This window comes from Nerophis ophidion, linkage group LG17 (assembly GCF_033978795.1).
Source record: "Nerophis ophidion isolate RoL-2023_Sa linkage group LG17, RoL_Noph_v1.0, whole genome shotgun sequence".
NCBI classification, from domain to species: Eukaryota; Metazoa; Chordata; class Actinopteri; order Syngnathiformes; family Syngnathidae; genus Nerophis; species Nerophis ophidion.
In genome coordinates this window covers 18,063,563-18,090,258 of record NC_084627.1, presented here as the reverse complement: position 1 = coordinate 18,090,258, position 26,696 = coordinate 18,063,563, and the positions used below count along the sequence as shown (strand labels likewise).

Genomic DNA, 26,696 nt, shown 5'->3' with positions numbered 1-26,696 from the left:
TAGAGTGCTAAAACTGCCAATAGTTAATCAATAGTCAATATACCAGTGCGCAACTTTTTAAACATCACAAAATGCTTTTGTTTTTGAGGGAGTTAGATTAAACAAGATTGTTTTTTTTTTTGACCTATGCATTTCCTTTCTTTTAAATGGACAACATTTTATTTGTTGTTTTAACAGCTTAATGAGCAGCACAGTTACAGTATAAATACATATTTATGAATGTCATCTATATGTCATGTTTGTTGTTAGTAAGCACATGACTAAAATAACAAGCTGCATTTAGAATTCGATGTAAAAATCAGAGCATTTTAATATGTGTACGGTTTATAAAGTCTTAAGTCGACCAATCGTTAAGATAATCGTGGACTTATCGACTATCAGAATAATCTCTAGTTGCAGCCCTACTGCTAAGTGCTAACTGGAACTGCTAGCACTAGCCGTCACTTGTTAAAATGTTATATTAACAGATAAAATATTTTTACACGTTTATGCCACCTTTATCACATCCTCCACATTCATAAGGTAAATTATGGTAATAGTTTAAAGACTTGATCTTATAATCAATTTACAACACGGCTATAAATGTATTGTTACACTTCTGCTAAACTTTGATAAAAACACCTCCACTACTGTTAATAATGGTGACATTTTCACCTGGAACATAATTTTTTATGTGGGGATTTACAGAGGAGGCAGCTGTTGAGTTGTTAGGTGACACAGTCAAGGTCTGTTTGATTGTTCACACTTGTGCTAAATATGTAGAATGAATCACTGTCCTGGTTATGATCATATTGCCTCCTCTGGGGTTGTTGTATTTTACAAGCACGTGCCAAAGACAACACTAAATGGTCCCTAGTGTGTGAATGTGAGACTGAATGTTGTCTGTCTATCTGTGTTGGCTTTGTGATGAGGTGGCTGAGATCGGCTCTAGCACCCCCTGCAATCCCGAACGGGACAAGCCTTAGAACATGGATGGATGGGTGTCTTTTCTTCATTGATTGATTGATTGATTGATTGATACTTTTATTAGTAGATTGCACAGTTCAGTACATATTCCGTACAATTGACCACTAAATGGTAACACCCGAATAAGTTTTTCAACTTGTTTAAATTGGGGTCCACGTTAATCAATTCATGGTAATAGAGGCAAAGTTGTTTTTCTTTGTTGATTCTCCCAAAACACATGACACTGATAGATATATTGATTGGATTTTTTCATGTTAAAAGAAATTGTGTTTAAAAAAGAAGCAAACAAAAGAATCAAAAACGAGAGAACAAAATATTCCTTGAGAGTTTTCCTGTGGTTTCCCGGACAACTGGTTGTGGCACTCTGTAATTATTGCAAGATTACCACCATTTTCTCAGTTCAAGATGAGGACAGACCTTCAAAGACCTGAATATGTTCAATACTTTTATCATATTATTTGTGATTCAAACTTATACTACCTACTCAGTGGCCTAGTGGTTAGAGTGTCCGCCCTGAGATCGGTAGGTTGTGAATTCTAACCCCGGCCGAGTCATACCAAAGACTATAAAAATGTGACCCATTACCTCCCTGCTTGGCACTCAGCATCAAGGGTTGGAATTGGGGGTTAAATCCCCAAAAATGATTCCCACTGCTCCCCTCACCTCCCAGGGGGTGATCAAGGGGATGGGTCAAATGCAGAGGACAAATTTCACCACACCTAGTGTGGGTGTGACAATCATTGGTACTTTAACTTTACACATTCCACCATACAGTTTAGCTGGCTGTTACTGCTGCATTGGACCCTGTTAGACCACAAAGGAAATGTTTTTTCCAAACTGACCAAGGATGTCAAGAATGAAAGTCACAGTGTGAAAGTCCTCCCATGGACCATTTCCTGTATTTGTCCTGTACGCTTGCCTTGCTTTTCTTGCCAAGTCTCAGCATTCCTTCTGTCTGTTTTGCACCTTAATCAATGTATTTCTAAATATTTACACTTCAAATGCCATCATTGTACAACTCCTAGCATTTACACTCGTGTTCCGCAACCTCAGGTTTTTTGCTCCCCATCAGTACAATACTATATCATTACGTTTGGTCAGTGTACAGCTTGTGTAGCCGTATACATTAAATATCCACTAAAAGTAACTCAACACACAGACATTATTATCTCAATGGCTGACAAGTGACAACCCAAGTGAGTACTTTTCGCATGTCCAAACGAGGTCTGAAGTGTGACAACTTAGCCACTGCTATGTAAAGGAAAAGAGGCAGGCTTAAATAAGCTCTGCTTCTTCCTACTCTTTTTCGAATATGTTGAAAAGAGAAACTGTGATGTATAATTTTGTAATTCTATGCATGTTCGAAATGAACTCGAAACTCCACTAAACTCAAGTTTGAAGTCACATGACATGCAAAGCAAAAACTAAGAGAAAAAAGGCAGTTACCTGGGCTATCTGGGTATAATGCAACATAACAAAGTGGTTAGAATCTGCATTTTTAAGTGTCGGTAATCATAAAAATTACGTCACAGCAGCTCCGTCCAGACCGAGCACAAAGCAGAGTGGGCGGATTTTGTTTACACAGCAGCAATCCTGAGACGCGAGTGTCAGACGGAGGCAGATTTGTACGACCAAGTTCTGTAGAAAAGTGATATCGAAATGTAGTTGCTTTTTTACCCTCTGCGTTTGTGTTTTGTCGTGTTTGTTGCATCTTTGTTGTACTTCCTTGATTATAAAAGATCTCTTTCAAGGTGGTGGTTTGGAGAGTAGAGGACCAAGGTTCACATATATTCAATCTTCAGTGTGTTTGTTAATTGTTAATGCTTTAAACACATTCTGTATTTCCATGTACATTTAGTGTCTTATTCAGCAAAAAACTAAAATTGTATTTCTAACGTTTTTAGTATCAGTCATTACTATTTGAGTGTTTTTACCATGTGGTCAGCTTTAACCTTTTTTTTACAGAAATATTTTTTTCAGTAATGCACAGCAACCTCAACTGTTTAAAAATGTTCATAAAAAGAGATCCAACCACACATCAGATTACCTTGACTGGCTGCATTTAATGCTGCATTACCTGCTTCTTTTTAAGACCCGTGTCACGAGACTTCAAATTTGACACATCATTGGCTCGTTCTGAGACAGGTACGATTGCTTCAGTCTTAATTTACCTGAAATATGTCTTGCGATTTAAAGCAGAACATTTATTTCACATAATTTTTCAGCACTGAATTTAATACACTAAATTTTAAAACACAGATTTTTTTACACACTGATTTCTTATGCACTGAATTTAAATAAACAAACACATTTTGCTAACAATTTTATTTGAAAATCAGCATTATTTGTTGTAAAATTTAATGGCAAAAAATTCCGTTTCATAAATTTAGTGTCAAAAAAGCTTTCATAATAGACACAAATTAACTCCACAATAACTGTACTTTAAACTCACAAACCAGTGCTATTGCTCATTTCCTAGAGAAGCAGATTAGCGCGAAGCAGATTAGCGCGCTTTGTCTTTCCCCATTACATAGTCATAATACCTAGAATATAAATTTTTATAAACACATTGCTGTCTGAGTAACTAAGTTATTCAACTGCACGTTGAACCTACAGGTTGTGCTGTGTATTCGCCTCATACAGACAGATCAGATCCAAAGACTGACGAGAAGATCGTGGTGAAAACTTACACTCGGCAACATTGGCAGATGCCTGGTGTCTTGAGACTTCAAGGAGCCCCCATGCATCTCAGAAAAAAAAATATTTCAGGTTTATTCTATTTAAAACAATTATTTTTATTTTGGTCTTAATTTGTGCGCTAAAAATTCATCAAACCGCTTAATCAGGCGCTGTTTTGACAGCCCCTCCCACGCAATGGACTATTTAATGTTACTGCACACATGAATTGATTACTTGAAAGATGAGAATGTCATGTTTCTTCTGCCAAGGAAATGTATTGTGTTGTTCATAAGTACTTTTTGAGCATATTCAACAATACAGTGAAAATTACTGACAATTTTGATCACAATAACTGATATGAAATGTTCATATTGTAACATCCCTGTTTTTAAGTACTTTATAACGAATAGTAGTAAACGTATCCTGCTATACAAGTCGTACACTGACATATGTAAAGTATATAAGAGTTTCAGTACTATAGTATAATCCCTTTCTCATGCACTGTAGAAAAATGGCTGCTGTTGCTGTTATCATGCCCTTCTTGATGTCTGCAAGTATTGGTCTCATCCTCTTAAATGTTCACCTAACTAAGGCATTTTAGAGAATTCTATCCTCCTAACTTTGGATGTTCCTCATTTTTATTGCTGGTGGGTGAATTATTTTGATTCTTCCATTTTCACTTCCCCTATGTGTATTGGCTGGATGTCCCAATACCGTTGTCCATGAAAAAGTGAGTCAATAATAACAAATGTTTGTTTTTTTCGAGGGCAATACATTAGCTGATCCCATTTTGAGGCACAGTATTGACCTTTTCTTAAAAGTCCCTCATCCCCTCAACATTCTTAAATCTTGGATGTCTGATGACCTAATAATACGATTCTTGCCAGTCAGCAGATAGTTGGATTAGTCTGGGCCACTTAATGTATTGCATGGTTACTATTGAGAAGGTAGATTAGCTGTCCTGTCTCTCTCTCTGTCCCTTTACTCGCTATCTCTCATTGGATCACTCTGGAAAGTAGTTGTAAGTGCTTGTGCCAGCGAAGGGGAATCAAAAAAAGGGAATTACACATTGGACACGGAAAGGGTGAACACTAAGTAGCACAGCAGCTTTTACTTTTGGACTCAGTTGGATTATTTTAACTTTAAAAACATGTTTTTTCACTTTTGCCAAAAAACACTACTGGAGCTGCGCCGTCTTGGAATCATCTCCTCAGTCTTTCTGTAGAAGGTTCTGGCAGACTTCAGAATCGATTCTTGGGGGTTTGGGTTTCAGAGTAACGCCGTCCCCGGTGGACACTTTTAGAAAGTGGCGTTTTTGGTGACTATCTTTTTCAGAGTGTTAACGTCGTATCCTGATTGCAATGGCAACAGAGTCGTGTCCTCTATCGGGGGCCGAGCGGGCCATGTGCAGGCTGGTGCACCGTGGCCCCCGACCTCAAGCCACGCTTAAGCCTTTACAAGTGGAGTTACAGGTGTTTGTGAAGAAAACACATAGAAAACAGAAGCACAGGTACCACTGAATGAAAATAATAGTTGTTGTTAGGAACTAGCAGTGTGTACATCATTTCCTCAATGGTATTATGGTGATATACTGCATATATATATATAAACAGTGATTCCCCCAGAAAATTTGTTATTTAAGGTGGTGTCTCTCCAGGGGAAAGGAAAAGGGGCGTCGCCCGGGACAGGTGGACGTACGGTGAAGGTGCTGGGTGGGTGTAAGGAACAGTGTAATTTGGCCTGTCGCTACTCTCGCGTCTCCATCCTCCATCTCATCGCTGCCTGGGGGGCAATAGACAGAAAAAGCCTACAATTTTAGGTTGTGTTTTCCGCTCCGTATGCTGAATGGCAATATACAATATACTCACCTCAAGGACTGCGAGCAAGCTGTGCTGCTACTTATATTTCTAGAACGTCAACGGGCACAGTGATGTTGCTAGTAGTTGACTGGGAGGTGTTTATTATAATTTGGGGAGAGTCCGCTGCATTATACTCACCTGCTAAACACCTTTCTGCTGACCCGCACCGTCTCTCCTCTCTGCCTGCCTCTGCCGTAAGCACTGACTACATGTGCTCTGAATGCGTACTGCTGATTGGCTGATACCGCTCTGAATACTCACTGCTGACTGGCTGTTACATGGGCTTTGAGTACGTACTGCTGATTGGCTGTTACATGCGCTCTGAATACGCACTGCTGATTGGCTGTTACATGCGCTCTGAATACGCACTGCTGATTGGCTCTTATATGCGCTCTGAATACACACTGCTGATTGGCTGTTACATGCGCTCTGAATACGCACTGCTGATTGGCTGTTACATGCGCTCTGAATACGCACTGCTGATTGGCTGTTATATGCGCTATGAATACACACTGCTGATTGGCTGTTACATGCGCTCTGAATACGCACTGCTGATTGGTTCCACGCCGAGCGGTAACAGCCAATCAGATTGTTGTTTGGGTGGGACAATGCTGGGTGCTGCAGAGACTACTGACATAGGCAGGGGCAGTACGAAGCATAGCAGCTTGTTAAGACTTTAGTTTACCACCAAATTATAATATAAATACATTTAATAAAGTCAAATACAAATAAGGCAACAAGAGACGTATCCTACACTTCTCTTTTTTAAGACTTTAGTTTAGGCGGTGGCTGTTTGTTGTTAAGGCGGCCACCTTAATAACAAAGCGCTGCGAGAAACCCTGGTGTGTGTGTGTATGTATGTATGTATGTGTATATATATATATATATATATATATGTATATATGTATATTAGGGGTGTAACGGTACGGGTTTCGGTTCGGAGGTGTACCGAACGAGTAGACATGCTAGCAGCTAGCAAGCTAGGACAACAAGTAAAAGCCGGAGCTGGAAGACCCTCCTGCCTCGTTAAGACCCCCCTTTTGGGAACACTTGGGCTGCGCGATACAACAATGGAGGACGGAGGTTTGCCAAGATTGTTCAGCAGCTGCTTCTGACAACACGTCAAAAATGTGTTGCACCTTTCCTGCTTCCGGCTCCCATAGTGCCTCCCGGCAGTGGGTCTCCACAGCTCCGGACTCCAGGGTAAATGAAGAGTCCAGCGATTATATGTAGTTGCAAATCGTGGCTTTATTGAGGTCTTGCTCACAGCCAATCCAACAAACCACTAGCCACTCCTGCGCTCTACCGCTCCCTCAATTCGCTCGCCTTCAAACTCACTGGCGTGCTGTCACATATTAAAGGGCCACACACACACATACGCTACTCTCATAACACAGTGGTTCTCAACCTTTTTTCAGTGATGTACCCCCTGTGAACATTTTCTTAATTCAAGTACCACCTAATCAGAGCAAAGCATTTTTGGTTGAAAAAAAGAGATAAAGAAGTAAAATACAGCACTATGTCATCAGTTTCTGATTTATTAAATTGTATAACAATGCAAAATATTGCTCATTTGTAGTTGTCTTTCTTGAACTATTTGGAAAGAAAGATTTAAAAATAACAAAACACTTGTTGAAAAAGAAACAAGTGATTCAATTATAAATAAAGATTTCTACACATAGAAGTAATCATCAACTTATAGTGCCCTCTTTGGGGATTGTAATAGAGATCCATTTGGATTCATGAACTTCATTCTAAACATTTCTTTACAAAAAAAGAAATCCTTAACATCAATATTTATGGAACATGTCCACAAAAAAACGGCAGGCGGTGTTGATGAACGTGGACCCGGACTTAAACAAGTGGAAAACTTATTGGGGTGTTAGCATTTAGTGGTCAATTGTATGTACTGTACTGTGCAATCTACTAATAAAAGTCTCTATCAATCAATCAAAAAAAGCACTTTATATGTAGAAAGGTTTTGTTAAGAAACCATTCTGAGCTTTAACTTATTTAGTTTTTATTTTATATATGTTATATATGTATTAACCCTCTGTTGAATGTTATGCCATTGTTTACAAATTTGGTAAATAAATAACCAAAAAATGTATATTTTGTTGTTTTCTTACTGTACCGAAAATGAACTGAACCGTGACCTCTAAACCGAGGTACGTACCGAAACAAAATTTTTGTGAACCGTTACACCCCTAATATATATATATATATATATATATATATATATATATATATATATATATATATATATATATATATATATATATATATATATACTTTTATTTTTTTTGAAAAGGCCCCCACAAATTTTATTTTAAAATACAATTATCTTCTAGGTAACTTGCATTACCCTATGTGATTCCTATTAAATCGTTTTGCTGTAGTTTTCAATTGTAAGTACATTGTAACACAGGCTGTACACCTATCCGCAGCAGGTCTCCAAGGTCAACAGCGTCTGGCATGTTAGAACAAGGCGGGTAAGGGAAGTTGGCAAGTCAGATCCGCAACTTCAGAATAAAAATGGATCCAAGGCTTGTGCCGGTTGGCCTAAGGTGCGAAGCAAGAATGGGCGCGTGCAGTGGCTAGAGGAGCCGCCTAGGTACTACCGCTGACACCGTCCCCCTGCACACTGTGTCTCCTTGATCAAGCTCCACTGTTGGCTTGATATTTACAAAACTTTCAAAGCCCGAAAACAAAGAAACCTTGGGAAGGGGCAACAGAAACGGCAACCCCCCTCCATGTTGACCGGCTGCAAGAAAAAAATATACATGAAAAAACCCCAAGTAATGTAAAAGACATGGTGTTTACTTTTTGATATCAAAATAAAACACGAAGCAGTTTGGCTATTGAAGATGAAGTCTAAAAAACGAGCTTTGTTATTGTCCAAGGCCTCCCGGTGATTCAGTACAACAGTTTGGCCAACAAAAATAAAGAGGGATACCTCTCGCATTGGATACACAATTTGATTGATTGATTGATTTAGACTTTTATTAATAGATTGCACAGTACAGTACATATTCCGTACAATTGAGCACTAAATGGTAACACCCAAATAAGTTTTTCAACTTGTTTAAGTTGGGGTCCACGTCAATCAATTCATGGTATAAATATATACTATCAGCATAATACAGTCATCACACAAGTTAATCATCATCAGAGTATATACATTAATTATTTACATTATTTACAATACGAGGGGGTGTGATGTGGAGGTGGTTGGGGCGGGAGGTAGGTTTGGTTGATATCAGCACTTCAGTCATCAACAATAATATAATCTGAGAAATGGACAATGAAACAGTGTAGGTCTGACTTGGTAGGATATATATAGCGAGCAGTGAACATAGTTAGCTCAGTGAGCATAAGAACAAGTATATACATTTGATTATTTACAATCTGGGGACGTGGGATGTTAGTCTATGATTGTTGTTGCCCGGAGGTGTTCTTTTAGTGTGGTTCTAAATCTTCACAGCCTTTGTTCAGTTCGATGAGATGACAATACATTTTAGCCAGTATTGAGGTTTTTTGAACAATGATACACTTTGCAGATAAAGGAGGAATGAGTTCATCTGACTCTCGCCAGATTCTTGTAGTTCGCTGAGCTCCACACAAGGATCTGGGCTCCAGGGCATTGCAAACTCCTTCAAGATAGCAAAAAATAATAAACCAATCAGGATTGCTGGGCGTGATTTCATAGATGTGACATAGCGCCGAAGCGATTGTTTGATTCAAACAACAATGGCGGCACGCAGCGAGGAGTCGTGTGCTGACATTGATTCTGCTATTGCAATTGTTTTGCGACATCAATCGTCTACTGCAATTGTGCGTTCGTTGTTTCAGTAAAAGTTCTCTAACTTTTTGTTCTGTCGTTATCCAATATGTCGGTTGTCCTGTTTTGGATTTCCCAGCGTCGCTCTCATCAGCGTCACGGGTTAATTTCGATGTGAGTGGTTGAAGCAACATGCCATTCAGGATAACGGACAAGTGGTTTATCCAATCACATACAATTTTTTTTTTTTTTTACACTGTCCCACCTTCTGTAATACACCTCCTATTGAGAAGTCCCAGATCCTTGTACCTCAAGGATCTAGCGAGAGTCAGGTTAGGAATGAGCATCTTTGTAAACAAACTAAAAACTGTATAAACAAGTTTTGATAACGTTCTCGACACATCGCCTACTGCATGTTTCCTCACCTCATTAACTCTGTCACAGCAGTTGATGGACGCTTTATTGAGAAAATGAAAGCAACATGAAATAGTTTTCTCCTTCATTGTATACTTTGTGTCCTCTAAACACAGCATTGCGCTCTTAAAGGGGAACATTATCACAATTTCAAAAGGGTTAAAAACAATACAAAGCAGTTCCCAGTGGCTTGTTGTATTTTTTGCAGTTTTTTCAAAATTTTACCGGTCCCGGAATATCCCTAAATAAAGCTTTAAAGTGCCTTATTTTCGCTATCTTCGAAACCACTATCCAATTCCCTGTGATGTCATACAGGGCTGCCAATACAAACAACATGGCGGTTACCACAGCAAGATATAGCGACATTAGCTCGGATTCAGACTCGGATTTCAGCGGCTTAAGCGATTCAACAGATTACGCATGTATTGAAACAGATGGTCGGAGTATGGAGGCAGATAGCGAAAACGAAATTGAAGAAGAAATTGAAGCTATTGAGCGATTAGCTATTGACGCTATTCGGCCATAGCGTGGGTGTACCTAATGAAGTGGCCCATAGCATGGCTGCCTTATTAGCATCGCTGGTAAAATGTGCAGACCAAACGATCAGGACTTTCGCATCTTGTGACACTGGAGCAACTTAAATCCGTCGATTGGTAAGTGTTTGTTTCGCATTAAATGTGGGTATCTAGTTTCAAATGTACATACAGCTAGCGTAAATAGCGTGTTAGCATCGATTAGCGTAGCATGTTAGCATTGATTAGCTGGCAGTCATGCCGTGACCAAATATGTCTGATTAGCACATAAGTCAACAACATCAACAAAACTCACCTTTGTGATTTCGTTGACTTAATCGTTGCAAATGCATCTGCAGGTTATCCATAAATCGCTGTGCCACGTCTGTCTTAGCATCGCCGGTCAAATGTGAAGACGCTTTGGTACATTCAATGGGGGTCTGGCGGCAGATTTCTTGCCAGTGATGCAACTTGAATCCCTCCCTGTTAGTGTTGTTACACCCTCCGACAACACACCGACGAGGCATGATGTCTCCAAGGTTCCAAAAAATAGTCGAAAAACGGAAAATAACAAAGCTGAGACCCGGTGTTTGTAATGTGAAAATGAATATGGCGGGTGTGTGACCCCGGTGACGTCACGTTCTGACGTCATCGCTAAAAGACCGATAAACAGAAAGGCGTGTAATTTGCCAAAATTCACCCATTTAGAGTTCGGAAATGGATTAAAAAAATACATGGTCTTTTTTCTGCAACATCAAGGTATATATTGACGCTTGCATAGGTTTGGTGATAATGTTCCCCTTTAATAAATTTGCTAAAATTTCTACAGATCGTTTTTTTTCTGTCAATATGGGCTGCTGAATGTACATTAATGAGAAATACAATTAACTTAATTTTTGATTTTAACAAATGGCTGCAATGCAACAAGAGTGAAACATTTAATTTAAAAGGGTCTAAATACTTTCCGTACCCACTGTGATAATGTTCCCCTTTAAACGTATGCCGAGAAGCGAGGGAATATTACGTTAATCCAAGCGCTCTGTTACGTTTACTCCGAGGGGAGATCTACGGAGCAAAGTCTGTGTAGCTTGTCCGTCATGAGAATCGAGCCAAACGACGCTAGTCCGCATGTGCCTGACTTCGTGTTGCCTAAAATGCATTATTAGACGACAGAATTAAAAAATTTGACGCAATTACTAACAGTCTGGAATTTTATCTTGAATTATCATTATACCATTAATCGTTACATCCCTAGTCCATTAACAAATAAAAAGTGAAGGGCGGCCGCGGCATGTTCTTGCCGCCGATGCAGGTCCATTTTTTAGGGCATTACGGCAGGAGACAAGGGCGGTTACGTCTTTTGCCGCGGTTGCCATGGTTAAATTCAAACCCTGCATTTGTATCAGCCGTACAATGTGATGTGTACAAACCGGTGTATTGGGAAAGAATAGGTCGTACTTCAATGGCATTAGTTGTAAGATTTGTTTGATGGGTTTTATATCAAATACTTTGTGTATTTTTAATATATGGACGTTTAACCAGTGTTGTGTAAGAATGTTAATGAGTTTATTTAGTAAAAATTAAAACGTATGTATTTCAATTTTTTTAAGAGTACAACTTATTTCTTGTAACAAGCAGTGTGACTTTCATCCTAGTTTTACAATTTAGTTTTTTCTTTTAGTTGTTTAATAGATTTTGTACATCTGAGATTGTGTTTGCCTGGAAATTGGTTATGTAGTTTTTGCATAATCGTGCACAAACGGAGATTCACATGGGTAATAAAGAGCTGGAGGCCTACACAGAAAAAACTATGTTGCTGGTGAAATTGAAGATAATCATGTGATCCGTTTGTGAATAGCAACATTGAAGACAGAGTCTGAAGAGAAGTGATATGGTTGTTGACCCCACTAACCCCCCGTATGAGGCCACATAGCGCCCACATCTATCTTTCCTATACTATGACATGGTAGCATATGTAAAACAGAATAGGTTGATTGATAAGCCTTGATTAACTCTAATCCTCTAACTTCTAGTGTCTTATCTGGAATTTGGTTCTGCAACCAAATGAGATGGTTTATCCGGAATTATAGAAGGAATCTGGACATACCATTCACTGATTAGTAAATGGTATGCAGAACAAAACATCTCATGACAACCATTCAGATACTTTCTTTTAAATGTTTAAATATTTTCTGTTAACTATGAAGTACTTGTCAATGGACTCAAATGTGTATTACTTCAAACAGTGTAAGTCAGGCAGTGGTTGCCTTGGTAACCAATGTATTGAATTGAGAATACTTCTTTGTAATTAGCATGTGTAGGAAAGTGTTAATGTTTCACGTATATTGTACATCAAAGTCAAAAGATGTAGTTACTAAGGTAACTGGCAGACCATGTTGCTAAGGAGATATTGGAAATTCTAAAAGACACTGCTGCTGTAAAGGATATCTAAATGACTGTCTTTATTCAGGATGGAGGCCTCTTGCTTGGAGCTGGCATTGGAAGGGGAGCGCCTTTGCAAAGCTGGAGACTTTAAAGGAGGAACAGCGTTTTTCGAGGCTGCTGTGCAGGTTGGCACAGAGGACCTGAAGACCCTCAGCGCCATTTACAGCCAGCTGGGAAACGCCTACTTTTATCTGAAGGAGTATGGGAAAGCCCTGGAATACCACAAGCATGACCTTACTTTGGCCAGGTGAGACACTTTTTTATATGTTTAATGCTGTTTTGGAGATGCATGTCAATATGATTTGTGTCTAAGTGAATTATTTTCCCATATATGATTGCGCATCAATTGAAAGATGTTTATCCAAATTTTGTGGCTTTGTCCAGCTCCTTAAGTATAATAAAAATGTTATATATTTCAGTCACACATTTTTTTTTAAATATATGTTTTCTGTCTTTTTTTCATATATTTTATTTGTATTAAAGGCCTAGTGAAATGAGATTTTCTTATTTAAACGAGGATAGCAGGTCCATGCTATGTGTCATACTTGATCATTTCGCGATATTGCCATATTTTTGCTGCAGGGATTTAGTAGAGAACAATGACGATAAAGTTCACAACTTTTGGTCGCTAATAAAAAAGCCTTGCCTTTATTGGAAGTAGCCGACGATGTGCGCGTGACGTCACGGGTTGTAGGGCTCCTCACACCCTCACATTGTTTACAATCATAGCCAACAGCAGCTAGAGCTATTCGGACCGAGAAAGCGACAATTTCCCCATTAATTTGAGCGAGGATGAAAGATTTGTGGATGAGGAAATTTAGAGTGAAGGACTAGACAAAAAAAAAGGCGATTGCAGTGGGAGCGATTCAGATGTTATTTGACACATTTAATAGGATAATTCTGGAAAATCCCTTATCTGCTTATTGTGTTGCTAGTGTTTTAGTGAGATTAAATAGTACCTGAAAGTCGGAGGGGTTTGGCCACGGGTGTGTTGACGCCAGAGTCTCTGAGGGAAGTCACGGCAGCTGCAGCAGGACGGAAGTTCCGCTGATGTCTCCGGTAAGAGGCGACTTATTACCACAACTTTCTCACCGAAAACTGCAGGTTGACATGTAGTCGGAATCCATGTTTGCTTGACCGCTCTGATCCATAGTAAAGCTTCATCTTCCGGAATTTTAAACAAGGAAACACCGGCTGTGTTTTTGTGGCTAAAGGCTAAAAGCTTCCCACCTCCATCTTTCTACTTTGACTTCTCCATTATTAATTGAACAAATTGCAAATGATTCAGCAACACAGATGTCCAGAATACTGTGTAATTATACGATTAAAGCAGACTACTTATAGCTTGGATTTGGCTGGAAAATAATGTCCGTTACAACCCGAGACGTCAAACGCACGCGTCATTATACCGACGTTTTCAACAGGCCACTTTGCGGGAAATCTAAAATTGCAATTTAGTAAACTAAAAAGGCCGTATTGGCATGTGTTGCAATGTTAATATTTCATCATTGATATATAAATTATCAGACTGCGTGGTCGGTAGTATAGGGTTTCAGTAGGCCTTTAAGGATTTATTACCTCCTTCATGAGGTTATGTATTCAATGGGCATTTTGTCTGTTTTTAAATAGTTAGCGACATAATTCAAAACATTATGGGCAGATCTTCATGAAATGGGGTAAGGAACAACTGATTAGATTTTAAGAGTAATCGATTGGGGTGTTCAAAGAATTATTTTATATCCAAATTGCAATTTTTATTCAAGGTGAGTTTGAATGGATTTTTAATGTTCAAGAATCAATTTATAAATTAAAAAAAATATATTTTTTCAATGTCTTTTTTTTAAGAATCAATTTTTGGATGAAAAACAAACAACTATTATTGATATTAATATCAATACTGTAGTCTTAATTGCTATTTTAATTTCTATATTAAGTATTGTAAAGCAGGTTTTGGGTTGCTCTTTTTTTCTATTATAAAATGTATTATCATTCTGTGATTTTTGTAAATCAAATTTGTGAAATATATGTATATTTTTTTTTAGGTTAACACTGTATAAGTCATATTTCAGCAGCCAACAGGAGCTTTTTGTAACCTGAATTCTGAAAATAATCATCTCAAGTAGGGCTGGGCGATATGGCCTTTTTTTAATATCTCAATATTTTTCGGCCATATCGCGATACACGATATATATCTCGATATTTTGCCTTAGTCTTGAATGAACACTTGATACATATAATCACAGCAGGATGGTGATTCTATGTGTCTACATTAAAACCTTTTTGTTCATACTGCATTAATATATGCTCATTTGAAACGTTCATGTAGAGAAGGAAATCAGAACTAAGTCAATTTACCAAAACTGTATTTATTAAAGTTATTAGCAGGTGACTTTTCAAATAATGCTACATATTAGCAGTAATGCTATTTTTGGTAGCAACGCTTGTGCCCCACACGTGACAAATTAAAATTGTCTATTCGACATATTCCCTCTTGAAGCCGAACGACCGCCAGACGATGGACCCCGTGCCGTTTTTCTTGGGAATTCATTTTTCCTTCATTTGTTACCAGATTCCAATCTTCTTTCGCACCTTCGCAACACTCCGTTAACATCACGGCTAACGTTAGCCACGATGCTACCTCTCTGCTGGGCGAGGGCGTATACATACAGTGGGGCAAAAAAGTATTTAGTCAGCCACCGATTGTGCAAGTTCTCCCACGTAAAATGATGACAAAGGTCTGTAATTTTCATCATAGGTACACTTACACTGTGAAAGACAGAATGTGAAAAAAAAATCCAGGAATTCACATTGTAGGAATTTTAAAGAATTTATTTGTAAATTATGGTGGAAAACAAGTATTTGGTCAACCATTCAAAGCTCTCACTGATGGAAGGATGTTTTGGCTCAAAATCTCACGATACATGGCCCCATTCATTCTTTCCTTAACACGGATCAATCGTCCTGTCCCCTTAGCAGAAAAACAGCCCCAAAGCATGATGTTTCCATTCCCATGCTTCACAGTAGGTATTGTGTTTTTGGGATGCAACTCAGTATTCTTCTTCCTCCAAACACGACAAATTGAGTTTACACCAAAATGGATATATGGATGATACAGCAGAGGATTGGGAAAATGTCATGTGGTCAGATGAAACCAAAATATAACTTTTTGGTATAAACTCAACTCTTTTGCTTCCTGGTCAACGTTGGACATCTTTAAGTAATGACAATGAGCTGGAGTGCATTGTACCCCAAAAAAATTATCAGCATAGTCATCTGAAAAAGGTAAACAAACATGCTAGTTTCAACAACTGTTTAAACTAAAGAAGAGTAAATTGTGTACTTGGTTGTTTGAGTGCGTTAACTACATTATTTATTAGTAACTGTACCTTGTTTGCAAGATTATTGCAAACTGCAAACACTTTCAAAAGGTGCACCTAATTTTTACTATACTTATTTTCACCAGGTTTTGAGCAAATCAATGACTTGCAGTTCAGTAAAACATTTAAAAAAATTTTTTTGTGACAATCTGACTACTAAATTGCATTTGTACCCAAATATTGGGGTATTTTTTCACCTATTCATGCAAGTTAATAATAACCCATGATTAATCACAGGTTAAGAGTGTGATTAATCTGATTAATAGAATTAACCAGTTGACAGCCCCAATATTTTTTGGTTCAATTGATTCCAAATTATTGCAAAAAGGTATTTTCACAAAGTTTATTTTGAGATTTCATGTTCAATGGCTGCACTGGGAATGTGTAAAACTTTTAAAGGGAAATTTTATTGCAAAAAGAACATAGTTGTTTAATCAGACCTCGTTTTAATTAGACCTAGTTCATTCGAACTATCATCCATTTATCCATTTTCTACAGCTTGTCCCTTTTGGGGTCGCGGGTGGTGCTGGTGCCTATCTCAGCTGCATTCGGGCGGAAGGCGGTGTACACCCTGGACAAGTCGCCACCTCATCGCAGGGCCAACACAGATAGACAGACAACATTCACACTCACATTCACACACTAAGGTCAATTTTAGTTTCGCCAATCAACCTATCCCCAGGTGCATGTCTTTGGAGATGCGAGGAAGCCGGAGTACCCGGTACCATTGCAACAAGTACCGTGTACTTGTTGCAATGACAATAAAGACCTACCTACCTAACTCATGCAGTCACCGGGAGCACATGCAAACGCCACACAGAAATCTTCCGAGCCCAGGATTGAACATCGTGAAAAACAATTTTGTTTAATACCAAAGGTTGCGACCTAAAGCAAAATTTAAACCTAGATAATCCTATTAAACTAAACCAAAGGTTTGAACACGGGATTGAACCATATTATCTTATTGTTTGTCATGTAATCTATGTCCGTCTGTTTTTTTGTATTTTTTATTATAAATCGCCAGTTAAAACTTACCTCTTGGTATATGGCTTTTTTACAAGCTTAAAGCCAAAAATTGCTCCAGTTGTCAAACCTACCTGAATAATACTTGTCCAATAGACCCTTTATTGCTCCATTACCCTGTAATTACCACTTTTGGGGTGTTATATTACCTTTTTGTTTTTGTTCCATGGCTGAACTGTGTATATACTAAGCAGTCTCGCCTCCACCCACAGAAAGGGTTCTTTCCATTCATTTAATTCCGCTATAGAACAGACACACTTAGGAGCTGAGATCGATGCTAAGCGTGAACGCTGTTACAGTTTGAAAGCGACAGACAAAGAAATAAAACATTTCAATGTATCCTTCTATTATTTCTTTGTCTGTTTGTTAGCAACATACTGTAGCTCAAAAAGTTCTGGGCGGCTTTTAAATGAACTTTCAGGAAATGTCAGAAATAGAATAAGGAACAAGTAATTAGATTTTTGGGCTGAACTGAATCACTGTCTTTCTTTACTATTGGGATATAGGATCTAACGGGGATCTGCACTTTACAGAGTGATTTTCCAGTTACTTTTTTTTTTCTACAGCCACCTTTTTTATATAAAAAAAAAAACAACAACTCAATTACATTAAAAATGGAACAATATCTTATCAATAGCCTCTGTTACAGCACAGGAGCATTTCCCAATTATCTGGGATTTTGAAAACCCCTTGAAACTACCAAATTTACCTTGGTGAAAATGTTTTCTCATTACTCCATACTTTTTGTAAAAAAAAGTAGCTCATGTAAAAATATACTTCCAGTGTCACTCACACTGGTTTAACTGTAGCCTAAAGATGTAGATAATGGGTTTCACTATGTAAAGCGTTTTAAGTGGCCAGAAAACAGCGCTATGTAAATATAATTCACTTCACTTCACCAATTTTCATTTGTAGTTGGTCTGATTGGAACATATTTTCCTAACTTTGCGGTAATCCATCCCACTGATTAACAGGAATAAACTCACCCGGATAAATGAATTTCTGGTAAAAAAAAAAAGTTTTAAAAAGTTTCATGAAGTGTGGGGATAACCAACATTTTTTTGCATGTGCACATGATTATTCAAGTTTTTTCATGCACAAAATGATGACCTTTTCACAAAAAAAGTGAGTGGACTTTCAATACACTAACCGTTGAAAAGCGTCTTTGAGCGCTGAATGGGTAATCTGGTTTCCCGCTGTGAGTGCAGGTGGTATTTTCGGCAGGGGAGCGATTAAAGACCCTGGGGGTGCGATTTACCTTGTTACATTACAGACTGAGCAGGGACACGGGGAGCTAGTCCTACAGCAGTCACTCATTAAAATGCACTTTACTGCCTCTCCTAATTATATAAAGTCCCTGTGCTGTAGTTTGCTGACTATTTAAGTTAATAAAGATGATACTGTAGCATCTAATACTTCCTGGCATTATAGCATGTGTTTGTTCCTCTCTTTCAGGACGATAGGGGATAGAATCGGAGAGGGGAAAGCCAGTGGTAACCTTGGCAACACCCTGAAAGTGCTGTGCCGCTTTGACGAGGCTGTTGTCTGTTGTCAGAGACATTTGGATATCTCTCAAGAGCAAGGCGACAAGGTAAACGACAGAGTAATTATGCATCCTTCTTGACCTTAATTGACATAGAATTCCTGTTTTCCCCCTGGCTGTAGGTTGGGGAGGCACGAGCACTTTACAACATAGGCAATGTGTTTCATGCTAAAGGCAAACAGCAGTTGTGGGGCTGCACCCAGGAGCCAGGAGACCTTCCCCCTGACGTCAGTGAAACATTGCAAAGGGCTACGAGCTTTTACGAGTACGTGTCTTTGATAATGCGCACACACCAAATATTTATTGTGCACAATTCACAATTGCCTCTATGTATGCATGATGCAGCTCCAGGGCCTCTAATGCTGTATTCTCTAAATTGTGCATTTTATCCGTAGGATGAACTTGTGTTTGGTCAAGGAACTTGGTGATCGTGCTGCTCAGGGCAGAGCCTACGGAAACCTGGGCAACACACACTACCTTTTGGGAAACTTTGTGGAAGCCATTAAGTTCCACAGGCAGGTAAGAGACACCCTGGGCGTACTTCTTCCCCTGCTCTTTCCCATGTAAACGTTATTTACGGTATCCGTCATTCGCAGCGATTATCCATAGCCAAGGAATTTGGCGACAAAGCGGCAGAAAGACGAGCCTACAGCAATTTAGGGAATGCCCTCATATTCCTGGGTCAGTTCAACACGGCCACAGACTACTACAGGTGAAGAAAGAGGCAGCCTGGCATCTAGTGGTGATCCAAAGAATTGGAACAAAGTGGTCACACTTTTGCTGTCTTTAGGAAAACTCTGCATCTGTCGCGGCAACTACGGGACCAAGTGATGGAGGCACAGGCCTGCTACAGCCTGGGAAACACTTACACTCTGTTGCAGCAGTATGAGCGAGCCATAGAGTATCACTTGAGGCACCTGTACATCGCTCAGGATCTTACGGACAGGTAAAGTGACTAAGCAGTCCTCACATTTTGAGGAGAGGTTGGAACATTGTTTGATTGTGTGTTGTCAGGGTGGGAGAAGGCCGAGCCTGCTGGAGTCTGGGAAACGCTTACGTGTCTTTAGGGAACCACAAACAAGCTCTCCACTATGTCCGAAAACACCTTGAAATCTCCAAAGAAGTAAGACCGCTATTTAAGTCTTGCAATTCCACCTCATATTTCCAGATCTATTAATGTAAGATGAACCAATGTCTGGAAGATTGGGGACAGGAACGGGGAGCTGACAGCCAGGATGAATGTGGAGCAGCTGATGGAGGCTTTGGGTGTCAGTGATGGCGACCTTTCACCTTCCAGTTCAGAGTTTGAGATGCAAGGTATGCAATGTATTGTCTGATTTTTTTTGGTTGCTTGACTAAGTTCGCAATGTGTATTTTAGTAGCCAGTAGAACATCTCAGGTCGAATGCATTGTATTGTGCATTTTAGTAGCTAGTAGAACATCCAAAGATAAATGCAATACAATAATGTGCATTTTAGTAACTAGTAAAACATGTAAAGTCAAATGCATTATAATTTGCATTTTAGTAGCTAGTAGAACATTTAGCTCAAACATATTCTAATAATGTGCATTTTAGTAATCATTGTAACATATTAGGTGGAACGCATTTCAATATTATGTACTTTAGTAACTAGTAGAACATCAAAGGTCAAACACATTCTAATGTGCATTTTAGTAAATACGGTTTGTATTAAATTAACAAGTTGAGATGTTTACCTCTGCAACACAATCTTTACCTTTGATTAATAAGTGACAACACTTAAAAGTAACTCAATGAGATTTCACTCATCATATATGAGAATATTCTCTTTTTTTCCTGCTGTTATGCATATTTAATGTGGGCCACAAGGTAGCAGAAAATCGGAATTAGGTCACTTGAATCGTGTTGCGTCATTACAGCTTCAGATGATCCAGCAACGTATTTAATTGATGTCCTTAGACTATCAGAATTGTTGGGTGGGTGCACATTCTTTTCTTTAGTGAAGCCACCGTTGTTTAATCAAAGAGACTTTTATTCATTCACGTCATCAACGCCACACAATCATGTGACTTCTTTTGTGCTCATGATCTTAAAACGCTTCTCCCAGGAGCAAGACCCAAATTCACCAAGAGGAACAGCATGGACAGCGTGGAACTATGGAAGCTGTCTTCATACAAGGTGAACGTTCAAACCTTTTCTCTCTGCGTCAGACTCCTTTCTAACCACATGTTCATTTCGCTGCAGGATGGCGAGTACCAAGAGATGGAAAGCATAGCCAGGAGGTCTACGAGTCCAACGTCACAGTCGGGTAAGAGGAAAGGCTATCCTGACAGTCAGTCGTCTGACGAAAGGACCTGGTTGGACTCTCCCGTGGACGCTGATGACATCACTGTGCAGGTTCCACCTCCAGTGCCGGTGTGTAGACACAAGCCGGTTTTTACACACGTGTCTGGTCTCAGACGGTGTCTTTACACTAAGCTCATTAGCAAGCTGCTGGGTGTAGCGTCTAAATTACCTCTACCAAGGACGTTGTTTACACTGATTGCTTTTCCTAGGGAACAGGTGGTGTACAGTCCAACACATACAATTAACATTAAACAATAGTAGCAAAAATGCACAATTTGGTGCTTATCGCTAGTCCAGTTTCTTTTTAAGCTTGGTGGAGGTCTGGAGATCATTTTAACAACTTTTTAAAAATAACTTTAATGAATGATTTAGAGTGCATGAGAAAGTGGAAAGTATTTGCTTTGGTGAACCACACACCCTGTGACTATAGGAGATTAGGAGGTTAACAAAATAAAGGCATTTATTGGAGCATTTACAGTAATATCTTGCTTTTAAAGATAGTGCTGTTGAAAGAGTATTTAAAAAAAAAAAGATATTAATAATAAAAAAATTATCTGATTAATCACAATTTTGGATTTGGAATTAATAACACAATTTGCATGATTTGGAATTCACCTCAAAGAGAGCCCAATTTATGTACACAAATGCAATTTTGTCAGAATGTCATCCAAGTACACTTTAAAAAGGTTTTGCTGGAACACACATCATTTATTTGCTCAACATTTGCGGACAGTTTGATCTAAAGTCCCGTCAGGGTGTATTTTGAAGTGAAATTTTCCAATATGCATTGACCTGATCGCTGATCCCGTGCCACGTTTAAGGTAAAAACAGCATTTGTGGTAAAATAAGAAAAAAAAGATTGCGTGGTTAATCTGCATATATACATGATTGATGCAAAAAATGTTGCTGAATAATCACACGAGTTAACTGGTTGTTTTTGTTGGCCTGGTTTAAAACCAACCAGAAATCCACTCTAATTTAATTTGGCAACACTCTATGTCCACTCCCTGTCCGTGTCCTCAGACCTCTTTTTTTATATATACAAGACACAATTAGCAAGGTTAAATCAGGGACATTGTTCCTTAATTTCCCAAGAGCTTGCTTGACATGATGTAATAAGTCACCCACATGTGGAAAAGTCCTCCGTCGCTCATCTCATGTCCATATGAACTAGATTTTCTGCACCTGTGAATTTGGTGTTGCCATTGCGCATTTAATCTTGCTCTCTCATTGGCTCAGATGACCTCGCAAATTGCTATAATCAGCAAACTGGCATCTTAAAGAAAGGGGACGATTACATAGCAGCGCAAAGATGCCACAAGGGAAGTCGTGTGACACATTTGCAAGAAAGAGACATCCTAATGACACTTGACACGGGTTTTGGTACGTTAATTATTGTCATTATTTCTGCAATTATTCCAAAACATTAAAGCTGTGGCCTTGTAATGCCCCATTAGGCCTTGCAATTTGAATATGACTATTTGTGAAAGTAGCTGTGTGTGTGCGCGCTTAAATATATACATGTATATATGTGTATATATGTTTATATATTGTCCCACAATTTTGTAACTTTCACAACTCCCACATTTCTCACCCAATTCGAACCGTCTCACTATCCACACACTCCACTCACCTTTGACAATCAAGTTCAGTTCTGTTCAGTCAAAGTGGAAACAAAAAATAAGAATGCACGGTTTTCCAAAGCCCTTTTTTAATTTCTTCCTGGAAAGTTTTCACAGTGCACATTTTTCAATCGTTTTTGACTTTTTCACCTTCAAAATATTCCTATTAGTTGGGACAAGAAATGTTCCTTAATTTTTTCGTACAAATTTATGGTTTTCCCAAAATTCTAGGAATTCCCAGATATCCAATCTCAATTCAAACTGTTACTATGTCATTTCTCAACCGATTCCAAAAAATCCAACACCAACCCATTCATATCATATTAAAAATTCCCGAAATCCCCATTTAAAAGAATGGACATATTCATAGTTCTACAATGTCCTAAATTCTCAAAATTGTGCACCATTTAAACCCGGTTGTGATTTTTCAACCATCCACCCACACTACTCTTCCGATATATATCATCACAAAACATGTTTTACCTTTCCCAAAATCCACAGTTTTCCTGAAATTTTGGGAAATTTTCTCCCCATTCACAATGAATGGGCATTATACAATTTCCTGCTTAGCCCACATTTCTTATCCACCATCCACACACTTCCCTCACCCAGGACATTCAAGCCAGCATGTTTACCTGTTCCAAAAATTCCCTGATAACATGGTATTATCAGGACTTTCCTCCCATTGGAAAATGAATGGGGCAATATACAAAACTATCCGTATTCCACATTTCTTAAACGATTCGAACCGTTCCAACATCCACACTACTCACCTTGGACATTCAAGCATTTCAGTTCCACTCAAGCATATCGCCGGCTTGCACATATGGGACATTCACACGCAATTGCAAATCCTAGTTCAATTTGTTTCAGTCAATGGATAAAGTGAACACAGCTTTTTTCAATCCCACATCTTGGCAGTGTGCAAAGCAGCAACTTTGGTGATTGGATAGTGCTTCTTTCTCATCATACATGGCATCATACATACCTGGTGTAAATTATTCCACCATGGTAAGGGGATTTTTAGCTCGTAGCTTGTTTTTGCATCTTGTTCGACTGATAAGTAGTTGCTTTTCCTGCACTCGGCGGGGTGCTTCAGTTTCAGATGCTGGAATAAGTCGTGCTGCTGTCTTTTTGAAAATAAATTTGCATCGTGCAGTCTTTTGTTCCATGCCTGTTCCCGCAAAACCAAAGTACAGACAACAATTTTCTTTTCTTTGGAACATCAATCAATCAATCAATGTCTATTTATATAGCCCTAAATCACAAGTGTCTCAAAGGGCTGCACAAACCACAACGACATCCTCAGTAGGGCCCACATAAGGGCAAGGAAAAACTCACCCCAGTGGGACGTCGACAATGATGACTATCATATAACATGATATTGTGAAAGTCCAATCCATAGTGGATCTAACATAACCGTGAGAATCAAGTCCAAAGTGGATCCAATATACAAACGTCTCGCTCCCGTTAGCGTTTTTAATTTTCCTGAGGGAACTCTCCTGAAAGAATCAATAAAGTACTATCCATCTATCTAGCCATGTTTTGCTATAGAAGTAAAGGGACAAAGCAACTTTTACATTTTTTGATTCGTCTGCAAAAAAAAAAACTTTAGTATATAAATAAAAACTGATATCACCCAGTATTAACCTGCAGTTGTTTTAAAGGTGTGAAGTTAATGTTTTATCTCAATGTTTCAGTGCTATGCCATGTCTTGTTATTGTCAAAGGTAGAGAGTAGTGTGGATGTTTTATTACCTTTTTTAAACCGGTGTAAAGCAATTTGTGCTGCCTTTTGTATGAAAAGTGCTGTATAAATAACGTTTTGACTAATTGAACATTATAGCTAGATTTAGCTACTTCCCTGTTGTCCAGCAGTGTTTGTTTCCCACCCATATTGAGCGATATCAAGATACAGAATGTCATCGCGAAGGAATATGCATTTTACAAGAGTTTATTAATCTACATTTATTATCTACTATTAAGTGATGTTTTCCTAATGCCAAAAATGCATGCTAAAACTAAACACAAATCCATTATATGAGAAAGTTTCCTAAGGAAAACTGCTTTAAGTAAAGTCTGCATAAAAATAGTCATCCCACTTCATCACAGGCGATTGGATGCACGCAAGACCGTGGTAAACGCATTCCCGCAGATTAGGATTATTATTAATACATTTTATATTTTTATAGTTGCAGTGTGAAATCCTTTACAATCTTCTAAATAGTTGATTTACATCATTAGAGCCCTGTAAACATAAAATAACACCCATATAGTCACCTTTATACTTGTTTCACCAAAAGATGTTAACATTCCGTGTCTGCGTTGTCATTCCACATTGCTCATGTCCAAGGCTCAACAATGACTACCCTATTTTTCAGAGTATAAATCGCTCCGGAGTATAAATCGCACCTGCTGAAAATGCATGATAAAGAAGGAAAAAAACATATATAAGTCGCACTACAGTATAAGTCACATTTTTTGGGGAAATTTATTTGATAAAACCCAACACCAAGAATAGACATTTGAAAGGCAATTTAAAAGGCTGAATAAGTGTACGTTATGACGCATAAATAACCAACTGAGAAGGTGCCTGGTATGTTAACGTAACATATTATGGTAAGAGTCATTCAAATAACTATAACATATAGAACATGCTATATGTTTACCAAACAATCTGTCACTCCTAATCGCTAAATCCAAAGAAATCTTGTACGTCTAGTCTCTTACGTGAATGAGCTAAATAATATTTTTTGATATTTTATGGTAATGTGTTAATAATTTCACACATAAGTAGCACCCCCGGCCGAACTATGAAAAAAACTGCGACTTATAGTCGGAAAATACGGTATGTTCCCATGCACTAAATTAGTCTGATTTCTCAAATTGTTCAGTTCTAAAAAATAAAAAATTGTATTGCCAAAAGTTGGTCACCTAGATTGTCTTGGTAAATACTTTTAACATTGTTTACCTTTACCCTGGAAGGTTAAGTCCCGCTTGATGAATATATATCAATCAAAAAAACATAAAATTAAAAAATAAAACAAATATTGTAAAAAAAAAAAAAAATCTGTGATGTAGTGAAGCCACAATATTTGAAGCGCGATGTGGCGAGGGACACATTTGCCGCCAGGCGCTCAAATGTGATTTGTATTTCGTCGTTGGCATGCTATCCACTCATGACTGTGCTGTCGCACCCATATTTTCACCCACTCTTCTTTTCTGGACCCTCCCCCCAACCAACACTCCCGTCAGTGTGCTGATAATGTGACCTTGATCACAGAAGCGCTACACCCCCTCCCCGCGGGCTCTCCCCTTCCCATAATGAGTTGTTTTCCCACAGTGGGTGAATGGCACAAAAACGGCGCACAGGAGAGAAAAAGAGAGAGAGAGGAGGGGAGTGCATGAAAGTTGGCTGCAATAGAGAGACACAAGAGGAGAGGCGCTTTGAGGGAGTGAGGACAGCAGGGCAGCGCAGTGAGGGATGTAAGGTGGTCACCGGGGGATGTAAGGGGAGAGGAAGGACACACAGCGAGTAGGGAATATAAAGTGCAGCCGGTAAGTTGTTCATGTTTTAATCTCACACAATTTGTCACCTAGGTATGCACTTTTTATTTGGTGTTCCTTCCCGTTGAAAGTAGAGTGAAAAACTTTGAATGCAAATGAGCTGAATGGCTGTTTTGTTTGAATGTGTGATGGCTGCAAACGTCTGCTGACCTAATTTTGCCGCTAGGCATAGAAGTACTTTTTTTCTCCTTTTTTAAAATTTCAAATACTGAATCGAATTTGTTTTCTGGAAAGTTGGCTTTGATTAAAACAACTTTTAAAAATCGTATCAGTCTGCCTTTAGCCATAAAATGGTGTTGGCAATATTAACAAACTAGGCAAAACGGTGCTAGATAGACAACAAGGCAAAAGAATCATACACTTTGATACACCGCCTCACTTTTTAATAATACCACCCATCAGAAGGTAGTAAAAATTATTTGTCCAGTGCTCAATCTTTCATTCAAGTTTTGTTGAAATCTTTGTTGCAATCCTACGGACAATCAAATGAGTGTGTGATGTGGTTTGAATGCAGATTACTGTTTGGACGATGTTGTCTCCATTCAAATGTCTGCAACATGTAACAATGTTATTGAATGTACTC

At 38.7% G+C, this 26,696-nt stretch overlaps 1 protein-coding gene across 4 annotated transcripts in view; it reads left to right on the top strand.

Moving 5' to 3' along the window:
* gpsm1b (G protein signaling modulator 1b) overlaps window positions 1-26,696 on the top strand; it is a 92,095-nt gene that overhangs the window by 44,508 nt on the left and 20,891 nt on the right. For 3 of the 4 annotated variants that reach the window (XM_061876420.1, XM_061876419.1, XM_061876418.1), the window contains 10 exons: window positions 12,682-12,903; window positions 18,512-18,647; window positions 18,722-18,864; window positions 18,995-19,118; window positions 19,196-19,311; window positions 19,390-19,545; window positions 19,614-19,722; window positions 19,802-19,916; window positions 20,687-20,757; window positions 20,824-20,994. In XM_061876420.1, coding sequence (XP_061732404.1) covers window positions 12,682-12,903; window positions 18,512-18,647; window positions 18,722-18,864; window positions 18,995-19,118; window positions 19,196-19,311; window positions 19,390-19,545; window positions 19,614-19,722; window positions 19,802-19,916; window positions 20,687-20,757; window positions 20,824-20,994 — 1,363 coding nt within the window. Of the gene's footprint in view, window positions 1-4,723; window positions 5,156-12,681; window positions 12,904-18,511; window positions 18,648-18,721; window positions 18,865-18,994; window positions 19,119-19,195; window positions 19,312-19,389; window positions 19,546-19,613; window positions 19,723-19,801; window positions 19,917-20,686; window positions 20,758-20,823; window positions 20,995-26,696 lie in introns of those variants that run through there. The other variant, XM_061876417.1, reaches the window with a different exon arrangement.